We start from the raw sequence: 14551 nt of genomic DNA, 5'->3' as shown, positions 1-14551 counted from the left end.
TAATACCTGAGGAAATTGTTAGAGAAGTTAAAAATTTTGAGAACAAGCCTAAGTCCAACCTCGACGAAACTGAGATAGTCAACTTGGGAGATTCCGAAATAGTCAAAGAAACTCTCATAAGCATTCACCTGTCACCATCAGAGAAAGAAGATTACACCCATTTCCTGAAAGAATATGAAGACATTTTCGCATGGTCTTATGATGAGATGACTGGTTTGAGCACGTCCATAGTGGCTCATAAACTACCCACCAACCCAATGTGTCCGCCAGTAAAGGAGAAGCTCAGAAAGTGCAAGCCAGATATGAGTCTAAAAATCAAAGAAGAAGTCACCAAGCAGATCAAAGCTAAGGTTCTCAGAGTGGTTGAATATCCAACTTGGTTGGCTAACATCGTGCCAGTTCCGAAGAAGGATGGGAAAGTTAGAGTATGTGTCAATTATCGGGAACTAAACAGATTAAGTTTTTGTGGATTGCTCCGCGGGATATCATCAGATTTGGATGGATAAAGAGGATGCCGAAAACACAGCTTTTATTACACTGTTGGGGGTGTACTACTATAAAATGATGTTGTTTCGTCTAAAGAATGCTAGGGCCACTTATATGAGGGCCATGACAACTATTTTCCATGGCATGATACACAAGGAGATAGAGGTATATGTGGATGACGTCATCATCAAATCCAAGAAGAGTACAGATCACATAGCATACTTGAGGAAATTCTTTGATCGGCTTCGGAGGTACAATTTGAAATTGAATCCCGCAAAATGTGCCTTTGGGGTCCCCGTAAGAAAGTTGTTAGGATTCATCATCAGCCGCCGAGGAATTGAGCGATACCCATCAAAGGTCAAGGCTATCCAGGATTTGCCACCTCCAAAGAACAAGAAAGACGTGATGAGCTTCTTAGGACGTCTTAATTACATCAGTCTCTTCATAGCACAATCAAACGTGATCTGTGAGCTGATTTTCAAAATGTTAAAGAAGGATGCCGCAACCAGTTCGACTGAAAACTGCCAAAAAGCTTTTGACGGAATCAAAGAATATTTGTCCACACCACCAGTCCTGGTCCCGCCAGAACCTGGTAGACCACTGCTACTCTATCTCTCCTTATTAGATAGGGCTTTCAGTTGTGTATTGGGACAACATGATGAGACGGGAAGGAAAGAACATGCCATATACTATCTGAGTAAGAAGTTCACACCCTACGAAGCACGATATTCTTTGCTGGAATGCACCTGCTGTGCTTTGACTTGGATAGCCTAGAAACTGAGGCACTACTTCTATGCCTATACCACATATCTCATATCAAGGATGGATCCTCTGAAGTACATCTTCCAAAAACCCATGCCTACAGCGAAGCTGGCAAAATGGAAGATATTGTTGAGTGAATTCGACATCGTCTATGTGACTTAGAAGGCGGTTAAGGGACAAGCATTAGCGGATCATCTTGCAGAAAATCCTGTAGGAGGAGAATACGAACCACTAAAAACGTATTTTCTTGATGAATAAGTATCAATCATAGGAGAAGATATCGCTGAAGCCTACGACGGATGGAGCATGTTTTTCGATAGAGTCGCAAACTTCAAAGGAGTGGGTATTGGAGTCGTTTTGGTCTTAGAAATAGGTCAACATTATTCGGTATCCGCAAAACTCAGTTTTTTGTGCACCAATAATATGGCAGAATGAGGCTTGCATATTAGGGGTCAATTTGGCCGTTGACATGAATATCCAGGAATTACTGGTAATTGGTGATTTAGATCTTCTGGTATATCAGGTGCAGAGAGAATGGGCTACAAAGAATGCCAAGATATTACCTTATCTATATCATGTGCAAGAGAGGATGAAGAGGTTCACGAAGATAGAGTTTAGACATGTCCAGAGAATCCAGAATGAGTTCGCAGACAAATTGGCCACCTTGTCCTCCATGATACAGCATCCGGACAAGAATTTCATTGACCCCATTCCGGTAAGGATTCATAATCAGCCAGCTTACTGCGCTCATGTTGAAGAAGAAGCAGACGGGAATCCATGGTTCCATGATATCAAGGAGTAATTGGCAAAAGGAGAGTACCCGGAGCATCCAAATCATACTCAAAAATGCACGCTCTGAGGATTGTCCAACCATTTCTTCCAAAGTGGAGGAATACAGAAGGACTCCAGACCTAGGTTTATTACAGTGTGTTGACACCAAGGAAGCTTCCAAACTGCTCGAAGAGATACACTCTGGAACTTGCAGACCACACATGAATGGTTTCATTTTAGCCAAGAAGATACTGAGGGCAGGTTATTTTTGGATGACTATGGAAACAGGCTGCATCAGGTATGTCTAGAAATGTCATCAGTGCCAAATACACGCAGATATGATACAGGTGCCGCCAAATGAACTCAATGCAACGAGTGCACCTTGGCCTTTCGCCGCTTGGGGAATGGACTTCATTGGACCAATCGAGACCGCCGCTTCAAACGGGCACAGGTTCATTTTAGTGGCCATAGACTACTTCACAAAATGGGTCGAAACTGCATCTTATAAAGCTGTAACTAAGAAAGTCGTCGCAAATTTTGTCAGAGATCGTATTGTTTGCCAATTCGGGGTTCCAGAGTCCATCATTACCGACAACGTCGCCAATCTCAATAGTGACCTAATGAAAGCTATGTGCGAGACCTTCAAAATCAAGCACAAGAATTCCACAGCACCCCGGCTTCAAATGAATGAAGTTGTAAAGGCCGCCAACAAGAATACCAAGAAAATATTAAGAAAGATGGTAGAGAATCACAAGCAGTGGCATGGGAAATTACCATTTTCCTTATTGGGATATCGTACCATGGTCCGCACATCAATCGGAGCAACTCCTTATTTGCTGGTCTACGGTACTGAAGTTGTCATTCCCGTCAAGGTTGAAATTCCTTCTTTAATAATTATACAAGAAGCTGAACTCAGTGATACGGAATGGATAAGAAGTCGCTATGAGCAATTAGCTCTCATTGACGGGAAAAGAATGAATGCAGTATGTCATGGTCAACTTTATCAGAACAGAATGTCCAGAGCTTTCAACAAAAAGGTCAAACCTAGACAGTTCACACAGGGGCAGCTAGTGTTGAAGCGGATCTTCCCGCATCAAGATGAGGCCAAAGGGAAATTTTTACCTAATTGGCAAGGGCCCTACATAGTTCAAAGAGTACTAATAGAAGGAGTACTCATACTCGCAGAAATGGACGGAGAGGTTTGGCCAAAGCCTATCAATTCAGATGCAGTCAAAAGATATAATGTTTAGAATGATCGCATTTCTTCATTTGATGTAATTGAACTACGCTCAACCTGATTCCTGTTTAAGGGGGGATACGTAGGCAGCCCTGTGGGTTCAGTCACAATTCAATAAAATTTTCATTTTCCCCACAACCAGAAACTGGGGCAGCATTTTGAGGAGGACCCTCAAAATTCTAAGAAAGTCGCAATGTCTCTAAAATGTCACAATCATTGGTTCATCTAATTTATCCGATATTGCATACTAATGTATTTTAAATAACTACATTCATCATATGCATGCACATTTTCGAAAACTTTATTTTTATGAAACAGTCAGATGTTACCCGTGGTAACTCAAGTAGGACATCGATACAGAGCAAAGCAAAGCAGGCAGGTAGAGGCACGAACCGACCTTCCCCCGTAAAACTCACGATTGTCGTTTGGATGCAGGAACAAGAAATATTCTCAAATTCAGGCACACCTCAGAATCACTGTCTTCATAACGACAAAGCTTTCAAGCGCAAACACATTTCCAACTAAGAAATACTCTACTACTACTTATTATTTGCCCATTGCATGAGACTAAGCATTGTCTCCATCTTGTATGAGGCTAAGCCCCGCCTCCTTAATTATATAAGGTGAAGCATTGCCTTCCCCTGCATGAGACTAAGCATTGTCTCTATTTTGCATGAGGCTAAGCCCTGCCTCCTTAATTGCATAAGGCTAAGCATTACCCTCCCCTGCATGAGACTAAGCATTGTCTCCACCTTTGCATGAGGTTAGCCCTGCCTCCTCAATTGCATAAGGCTAAGCATTGTCTTCCCCTGCATGAGACTAAGCATTATCTCCACCTTTGCATGAGGTTAAGCCCTGCCTCCTTAATTGCATAAGGCTAAGCATTGCCTTCCCCTGCATGAGACTAAGCATTGTCTCCATTTTTGCATGAGGCTAAGCCTTACCTCCTTAATTGTATAAGTCTAAGCATTGCCTTCCCCTGCATGAGACTAAGCATTGTCTCTATTTTGCATGAGGCTAAGCATTGCCTCCTTAATTGCATAAGGCTAAGCACTTCCTTCCCCTGCATGAGACTAAGCATTGTCTCCATTTTGCATGAGGCTAAGCCCTGCCTCCATCTTGCACAAGGCTAAGCACTACCTTTCCTTAGACGAGACTAAGCATTGTCTCTCATCCTGCATGAGGCTAAGCCATGACTCCTAAATTGTATGAGACTAATCATCGTCTCCCACTTCGCATGAGGCTAACATTGCCTCCCTAGTCGCATAAGGCTAAGCTCTGCCTTTCCTTGCGTAACCCCAAATGCTATGCTACTTGAAATCTAGCACTATTCTCCACCTCGGGGCTAAGCTCTGCCCCCGATATTACACAAGACTAAGCTCTGTTCGCTTCGCATATGACCAAACATTATGTCTTTGCATCTCATGGGCTGAAACATCACCATTCTGTCCAAAGGCGTCATAGTCCGAAGGAATCATCCTCATAGCCAGAAGACACCATGCCATGGCTAGAGGATCTCTCAATATTGCACATCATTATTCAAAGGCGTCATAGTTCAGAGGCACCATTTTCATGGCCCGAGAACATTATTTCATGGCCTGCGAATCCCTTATCACGCAATTCATGGCCCGGGACATCATGGTCTAAGGACATAATACCCATCATCCAAAGTCAGCTTTCATGGTCCAAAGGAAATTTGCATCATGTTTAAATTATCGCAATATACACCTTCATGCATTGTGTTTTAAGTTTTGCAGGTAATCCAGGAAGTAACCGTTCTCCTAACGGGAGCAATCTTCGCTCCGATTTTCGTTCAACGTTCACATCCTACAATTATTTCAAACGTAACCAACCACCGTCCGTTACCCATTCCCATATGATAACCGTTCAAATATCCATAACCATTCCAAGGTATATCCATTCACAAATTTGATATCGTCCTATCCATAAGAAGTTGTCCGTTCCTATAACAACTTCATCGGCTTATTCCATTGTTGGATCCAGAACTACACACGGCCTATTTCTTGTAAAACCGGGAATATGTAGGCAACTCAGAAACTGGAGTTCGGCCTATATGTTTTCAAATCACCCCATTTGGTCAAAATCGGTGATCATTTCTTTACCCGACAACTCTTTCATCATTCCCGGGTAAAGAGGGGCAGCTGTTGATATCCAATTTATATATATATATATATATATATATATATATATATATATATATATATATATATATATATATATACTTTCAAAATAGTACATATGCATCATCATTTAGTTTATAAGCATATACAAGTATTTTTCATAAATTTTCATAATTTTTAAAGGCTTTAAATTAATTTATTTCTGCATTTTTATACCCAGTAATTATCCTTCAAATTATTTTTATGATGATTTAATCATCTAAACTTATCATTTACACCAACATGATGTTTTAAATATTTTCAGTGCATTTTTTAATTACATTTGCATTTCTAGGGCAAATTACACATTTTTGCAATAATAGCCAATATTCATGTATAATTACATTATTTATGCGAAAATGACTCTTTATATTTTTATAATATTAAGTAATTATTTTTAATCATTTTAGTGCACAAATAATATATTGTTATTTATTAATTACTTTTATAAATTATCTTTTTATTAAATATTGGGTATTTAAAAAACTAGCATAAACTCCTACCTATTTTCGGACCAACAAAGGCCCAAAGACTAATACACTAGCCCAAACAACCCCAAGCCCAAACCAAATTAACCCAACCCCTAACCCAGTCGCGACCCATTTCTAATAACCCAACCCAACTACCCTCTTAATCGTGATTGTTGATCTCTGAGATCAACGGCCAATATCAAACCCTCCCTTTAAACTAACCCCAAACCCCAACCCTAACCTCATTCTCACCGTCCGTCGACCTCATATCCTCACCTCCCTTCTCCCTCCTAAGAACCCTAGCTGCCGCCCCCCTAAAATCTCTCTTAATCCCATAAAATATGGGATTATACGGCTATTGTTTGCCATATACGGCCTCTCCCTGGTACTGGTTTCTCTTCTATACTGCTTGCTTAAACATGGCAAGTAGATCTCATCAAGATCCAACCAAAATAGGTTCAAATCTTTGACCTTTCTGCTATTTCATCTATATTCATCCTTTGCTCTATTATGGGTACGAATCTTTGTGTATTTTCTGTCGATTCTTACTTACCCTAAAATTAGGGTTTTCAGATTTCTTCAAATCGGACCAAAATTGGTTTGATTCTCCGACTTTCAGTACTATTTATGTCTATCTTCATCCTATGTTACCGTTTCTGAGTATATTCCGCTGATATTTATTTTTCCTTAAAAAACCAGGGTTTACCGGCTTATTCTCCTAATTTGATTTTAAATTGATTAATGTGTTCTTCTTTCCTTTTATGGTCTGGTTGTTTGTATTTCCTTACTTATGTGCTGATTTTTACCACTATATAAACCTATTCCCTTTCCCCTTTTCAAAAAAAAGAAAGAAAAAAGTCACTAAAAACTCTCACTAAAAATTGAGGTTTCTACTCTGTATTTGTTTACTATTCTGTTATGTTTGGCTCTTGGCCGACTGAGAGCCAAGGCCACTAGATTTCTACTTTTCTAACCATCTCTCGGGTGTGAGCACTGCCCTGGGTTCTTGAAACCCTTGGAAACTTGACACATTTGAGACTCTGGGTCCTTACTGCTGTTCTTTTCTTGTTTATTGAACAATCACTGGTTAGTTTCTAAATCCTCGCAATATTTATTCTCTTATGTTAGCATGTTCTGTGAAACTGCACAACTTAATGTATTTTCTTGACTCTCTTTATATGTGATTCTGCCTATAATTGCTAGCCTAATAATGTCTTTTCACCTAACTTAGTTAATTTAGAGAGAATGAAGCATGTTTAGTTTGGTGTTGTTGATAATTCGAATGTTCTGCCTTGATTATATGGTTTAATCCATGTTTTCTGCCTAATTCTGAACTTCTAGTGATTAATTGATGTTATTATCATGCCTTAACTTGTTTAAGACCTTACTCTAAGTGTAGTATGATCCTATGACTATCGTTGCCACTCTATGTGTTCTTGCCATGTCCAATTCTGCACCTCTAACAATCTGTTATCCTTTAAACTAATCCTCCTTGAATGATACTCTCTATGTTACCTGATCCTATTTATATTATAATTCTTAACTCTTGTGTTTGGTATAATATGATCCCTTAAGTCCTAAATTAGTTGCATTACTTGGTTTTAATAGTCTAATACCATTGCTTGTTAACTTGCAATCCCAGGCTCCTTGTTCCTTAGCACATGTCACCCTGTCCAGTGTGTTAATTTGCTTTTGGAGTTCATTATGTGATTATTCTATAGTGTTTGCAAATGCTTTTCCAAACTTATTATCTTTATCATTTGTTTCTAATTCTGGAGCTGGCTGAAAGCCAAAGCCCTTCCCCATAAGTCTCCTCTATCAACCTTCCTAGTGTGAGTACTGCCCTGGGATCTTGAAGCCCTTGGGAACTGTGACACACTAGTGTCCAGGTTCTTTGCCACTTTTCTTAATTACTCAACTTTGCCCCCTCTTCTCAACTACTGGATAAACCAGTTGGTTTGTGTAAATGGCCATACTTCTGGGACTTTTGATGGCTACTAGATGTGGGCTATTTTGTGTAAATTGAGATTATTTCTGGGCTGTTGTGAAACTGTATTGAAGGCCTAGCTAGGCTAGGTATACATTGGGCCTTCCTTAGGCCCACTATAGTTATTCTGTAATTATGTATTTTATTTCACTCATTGGTCTTGTAATAATGTTATAATAACAATTGGGTGTTCGTAAAATTGGGAAAAGGGGTTTATTCTAATATTTGCATGAACAGGTAGAAATCCTGCCTATAGGTATTTAATTTTTTTCGAACATGTTCCGCTACTATGTGTGTTAGATAACCTGCCTATAGGACTTGAGTGTTTAATTCATTTAACATATTCAGCTTCTACATGTTTGTTAGATATCATATTTATAGGAAATAAAGTGACCAATGTTTCAATTTGCATTACGGCATATTCATTAGATACTCTGACCCTAGGGTTATGTTATATTATGTTCTGCAAATTTGCATTTTAGAAATCATGCATATAGGGTTTTAATTGGTTAATGTGTTGTTGTTATAATTGCTCACTTAGGAGACATGCCTATAGGAGCTAAAGCCAGTTTTAATCGCTAATTGTAGAAATCCTGCCTATGGGGTAATCCTACTCGCTTTTAAGTGTTACTATTGAACTTTCAACACTGTTTCTATAAGAAAGCATGCTTATAGGATCAAACTGAGTAGTTTTGAATATCTTCCATGGTTATCACTGCTAACTACTGTGTAAATCACCTAGATAGCATGTCTATAGGTTTAATCGCTTATAATCTGTAATCAGCGGGCAATTGTGTAGTTGCTTAGAAGCTGTATCTAAAACGACACCTTGTATCTGAAACTACATGTATGTTTGAATCCCAAGGTCACATAGAAACCATGTCTATAGGGCCTAATGGCTTTAATTTGCCTCAATCCTGAAATTGTCTAACATTTAATGTTAAAATTTGTTCATGTGCATTTGTTGTCTAAGTGTGGAGGCTAACTTTAGCCCTTAATTGCTTTTACATGAAGTCCAACTTGTTTTGTATGTCACCTAGTTTTAGCATTTTTGAGCAGCCTAAGCTAAGTCTAAAAACCATCCAAAATAGAGGTCCAAACGCCTCATGGGCCATAGGCAAGGGACGGGTAGTGCGCGCATAGGGCACGGGTTAGAATCAACTAGTACGCTTTAGGTAAAAACTTAAAGATAGTAATCGGGTAGCAGGAGATAATAGTCTATGCCCGCTGAATAATACGAGTAACACCCCACCTCGAGGGAGTTACGAAGTATTATTTATGTTGCACGGGGCGATCCTTTAGGCTAAAAAACTTAGGACCCCCCATCTTGTCTTTAAACCAATTATCTGTGTTTACTCAAGGACTTTCTAATAATGATGTTTTTTCAAACTTCTTCCTTTTCTCTATGACTATTTGACTAATTCATATAATTCAAGTTCGGCCGGGACCCACAGTTGTGGACCTCGAAGAGTGCCTAACACCTTCTCTTCGAGGTACTTTGAGCCCTTACCTGATCTTTGGTGACGCAAACTGTTTAAACTAGAGTTATTTGCAAATAGGTGCCCTAACGCACCTCAAACCCATTAGGTGGCGACTCTCTCTTTTAACACCTTCCTTTAAAAGAGTTGGCACGTGTCGAAACCCGATTTCGCGAGAAAGAGGGGTGCGACAATCATCGATGATGTGAAAAGATGCCAAAGATGAGAAGGTAAAACATCTATACGTAGAACATCGTAGCACTAAATCTTAGTTCTCCCCTAAGGGGGGGAATATAGTTTGATGTGGCATTAAGTCAGAATTTAGTGTTCTAGTAACTATGGAATGGTAAAGTAAGAATGCGATAAAAATAAGAAAGGGATGAGATTGCACTCATTCAAATCCTACAGATATGCTATGATTCCGGAACATTATGCAAACACAATGTCAAGGAAAGGAAGTAAGGGTTCCTGCCCGAGATGTTATTGATAAATAAGGAGCCAGTGCGAGAGGTAAGTTAAGACAAAGGAAATAACACGATAAAGATTACACGGAATATTTATAAGAGAGTAGACCAACGAGTGATTAGTAGTTGATCACGAAGAGCCTAGTTATGGATAGATAAGAGGATACAAACAAATCAATAGATCGTGCATGATAAACAGGGTAAACCCCAACATGGGGAATTCAGTCTCACAGATATGACATCATGACCTTGAGAAATATTCTGATAGGAGTTGGGGTAGTTAAAGATACCGTATAAGTATTATGGAATAAAAAGAGACTCCCACCGGGAAGACAGTCAAATATCAAGTTCAGAAGCAACCCTACAAACACAAGGGCATAGAGGTAAGTAACTACGGATAATTATAGGTGAGGAAAGACATCAAAAAATTCCGTTGAGTATACGATATAATAAGCTCACGGATTTACAAGAGTCAGAGGATCCTCCCTAAGTACTACAATGAAAGACTAGCTGAGGAAATAAGGAAGAAGGCTTCAACCTAAGCACAGTGACCTAAAGAGGAAATCATCGTGTAACAACAGTCTCACTACAAAATTGTATGTACTCCACAAGAAAGTGGCCCCTATCGTGGCTATGAACGGGAAGAAAAAAAATCAAAAGGTGATATTCAAGATCTTACTGGTTTTACGGAATTCCAATATGTGTAGGCACTAAGATAAGCCAAGTATTCATGCAATGAGCGGTAAAATGACCAGAAAAAGTAATTGCTTACATTTAAAGAAATCTGAGAAGGAACGGAAGGAATTATTCGATCAATAATCCAAAGTTAGTTACATTATGAACGCACTTAAGATTTCGGAGTATTATCCATGCAACATATATGTTTCTAATCATACAGTCATAGAAGACTCCAGTATAAGTTAAAAGAAAGAACTGAGTCCAGGTCGTAGACAAGGGATTGAATTGTTAAAAGATTGTATCCTGGATATTCCATAGAGTCCATGAAAGGCTAAAGTAATACCATGAGCCGCAGATCAGAAGATAGCTTAAGCATAAAGGCTGATCAGAAAGAGGAGGAAATTAAAGAGTTATATCAACGAAGTAAATCAGGAATCTGATTATTGGACCAAAACAATAATTATTGACCTCGTGATTGAGAATATTGCATGATTACTCTTAGATATCAGAGGTACGAGAGAGATAGTATAATAGCCATATTCTATAACGACTCTACGATAAATCCAGTCAGAAGAGTACCAGTCTCATAAGAAGTCAGTATGAATCTCCCACCGGATTGTGCATGCACCAAAGGTGCAATTGTTATAATAAAAGCTTCAAGTTGTGGATGTGAATTGTACCTATGTGGAAAGGAGGTCATGAAAGAGATAGAAGATATGATGCGAGATTTTAAGGCAAAGGTAAACAACGTACGAGATACTCAAATGCAGAAGGTTGTGAACAGTTCATACTTCGGATAAAAGGCTAGAAGCGCAAGGATTCAGTATCCAGGAATGAGAGCAGCATTCTCAGTGGCATATCTTACAGCCTATGGTTTCTAGGTACTGAGAGATCTAGTCAAGAGAGCAAAGAAGAGTTGGAGACGATATGATGTCTCGCTTGATGTTCCAGAATAACATAAGAAAATCTATGGTGCAAGCAAGTTGAAGGAAGGTGGCGAATAATATAAATAGATATGTGTAGGTCGCAAGCTAAAGTATGGTAAAGCGACAAGGTTTTAGGAAGACAGGAGTAAGGATAAGAAAGGGCGAGTGAGAAGGTGACGAGAATGGATAAGTCCTCAGGATTAAGCCCATGAAAATAAGAAGAGCTAATGGTTTCTCTAAGTTATACAAAGCTCAGTATATCCTAAATGAACTCAAAGAAGTCTAAGACTAATGGCATTTAGAAGAGATGGAATGCCGCCTTGATAGTACAATGAGGGTGTAATTGTGATAGATAAAGGATGGAGTTTTGGCCTTCGATTGAGTAATGATTTGAAGAGAATTTCATGAATTGCACGGGATTAAAATACCCGCATAAGTGAATCACATTGGGATGCTACAAAATACGGTTATTGAAGTACAGTATCGCCGCTAAGTGGATCAGGAAAATCACTTCAAATATTCCTCGATGCAACATAAGCCCTAGTGGCAAGGTATTACGTAAGAAGTTTCAAGTCATCAGTGGTATATTGTAGATCAGTATTGAGGTGAATCAACAATGGATGGACAAAAGTCACAAAGTATGAGATGAGATTAGGCCGTCATTCTTAAGATGAACAGTAATGAGGAAACATTAAAGGACTTAGATTTATACATATGGGATAAGCAACGAAAGTAACCTGGAGTTCGATAGCAGACCTCAGTACGATAAATCGAAGTAAGAGTTATGGTATAGTATGACCTACCTAGATGGAGTAAAGTCATACGAATGGATAACCGGGTATATGAAATAAGATATAGCAATATTCGTAAGTTCAACAAATTATCGAGCAAAGAACTTCAGTATACCTATAGATGCCTAGAGAGACATCTTATCAAGCTCTGTATATGCTTACAAAGTGAGGCCTAGAGATTGGCGAAAAACTGGAGGAAAAAAGAGAGAAAGAGTCGCATAGGCGCACATACAAGGAAAAAGTCGTACAGGTTGTATGACAGAAGGTAGCAAGAGTTACGAGATTGGAAGAAATCCGACCACAGACCGTGGTGTGAGAAATAGGCCTAAAGGTGGAATGCCCTAGCCTTCGGATTTATTCAAAGAACAATTGCCTAAATGGAAAGAATAGTATTAAAGTATTCGCAAGAGCTATGGGTTATGAGAATGATAAGTGCATCAGTCAACATTCGAGGAGGAATGTTCCAAAGGGGGGAATGATGTTACACCACATATTTTCGTACATAAAAGTACGCCATGAGTAAATTGATGAAATCTCGAAAATGAGATATTACATCCTGCATTTTCGTACGTTAAAGTTTTGTCGTAAGTTAATCGTTGTAAGTTCGGGAATGAGATTATTTTGAGATTATAAGCATTATGCTATTTCAAATAAGTGACGAGTAAATTCGTGAAGGTGGGAGGGTAAGAAAATCGAAGAAAATGAATTTCGTCGAAGTTTGACATTTTGGGATAAAATACGGCCCGAGCTAAAATACCCGGTATTTATGGACTAGTACCATACAAGGTACCACATGGCCATGATAGTAAGGTGTATAAAGTGTATTAAAAGAGAGTAGTATTTTATGTAATTTGAAATAATTCTTAATTATGTGGATAATTGGATAATTATAAATTTTTAAGTGGGAGATTAATTTGTAAATTGAATTTTGTGGATAATTATTTAGGTGAAGATTTTGGATAATTCTAAGGGGACAACCTTCACGTGGGTTTATGAAGACATGGCAGCAAGTTAAAGCCAATTTAATGATTCTTAAATTTATGTGAAAGGTGACATTTAAGAGATTTTAAAGCGGCTAAAGTAAGCCTTATAAGTGGGGCCCACACCGCTATAAAAAAAGGACCTTTATAATTTATTTCATTCTTTATAAGAAAGAATGTCATAAGGATCTGCTTTTGGCAAAGTAAGTTGATTCAACAATATTCTTAGTTATCCCTTGCAAACACGTAGAAAGGGAAGTTTTTATGAGTCATCCTTACACTTTATCTTCAATTGCTATCAAGAATTCACTTGGGGGACAATGTTAACAGCAAGTGCACAAGATGCGGCATATGAGTTATATAAAGAGTTTTACTTGTATGAATCTGTCGCAGTCTCGTATAATAATTATATATGTTATAAATAGTTATTATTTGTGTAGTACAAAAATAACATGTGAATGCTTTCTTATTTGCTTAACCCAATAAAAGTTTTCCACTAGCATATGTTGTGGTTGATTATGAAAATGATGCTTCCTCAGAATGATTTTTTGAAATGTTTAGACAAGCTTTTGGGGAAAGGGAAAGCATGTGCATCGTATCCGATTGTCATCCAAGCATATTGAGGGAGGCTTCAATTGTGTATCCAGGTTTCCCACTATGTATGCATCTTCTATCTTTGGAATAACATAAAGAAGCAGTTCAAGAAGAGCTATGACCGGCTGAGCAGTTCTAGAGTATTGGTTGGCTTGCTCGGTATTGGATTTGGCTTGTTTGAGTTAAGAATCCTATCTAAACTTGGTTGAGCCACTAGTTGTCTGAATTATTTGTGATAGCTATGTGCTATGGGTGTGCGCATGTATGGGATTTGAATCCATGTGCTGACATCGGGGGTATTTATCCATGTTCGGGTTACGTTTGGCTATGATAAGCCTATAATTGATTGTTAAGCTTTAAGCTATGATGTTTCTCATATTTGTAACATTGTATGAACTATTTGAGCCGTGTTTGAGGCTATATAGAGGTTTAATCCCTAAATGAACTTGATAAATGCTATTATGTGATGAAATTGCCGATTTGAGCTATGATAGCACTACACCAAAAGAGACTTTTAGTGGCAATAAATTTTCCTTTTGGCGGCAATCGTTATTGCTGCAAAAATATTTACCGGCAATTGATTAAATGCCATTGGATCCAAAGTCGCTAAAGCCTCTAGCGGCATGTATGCCAAATACCGGTAAAGATCCATTTTATTCTAAAAATAATTACTTTTATTGGCATTTATTTAGCGGCAATTACTATAGCCACTAAAGCTATCTAAGAACTGTACTATCCTACATATTA

At 38.5% G+C, this 14551-nt stretch overlaps 1 protein-coding gene across 1 annotated transcript; it reads left to right on the top strand.

Annotated features, from left to right (window-relative positions):
• Positions 1-206: 206 nt before the first annotated feature.
• LOC138891693 (uncharacterized) lies at positions 207-3269 on the top strand. The gene is made up of 3 exons (XM_070175435.1): positions 207-425; positions 1772-1845; positions 2564-3269. The coding sequence occupies exons 1-3, from the start codon at positions 207-209 to the stop codon at positions 3267-3269; spliced, it is 999 nt and encodes a 332-aa protein (XP_070031536.1).
• Positions 3270-14551: the final 11282 nt, after the last annotated feature.

This window comes from Nicotiana tomentosiformis, chromosome 1 (genome assembly GCF_000390325.3).
Source record: "Nicotiana tomentosiformis chromosome 1, ASM39032v3, whole genome shotgun sequence".
Taxonomy (NCBI): Eukaryota; Viridiplantae; Streptophyta; class Magnoliopsida; order Solanales; family Solanaceae; genus Nicotiana; species Nicotiana tomentosiformis.
This window is presented reverse-complemented; position numbering and strand designations above follow the sequence as displayed.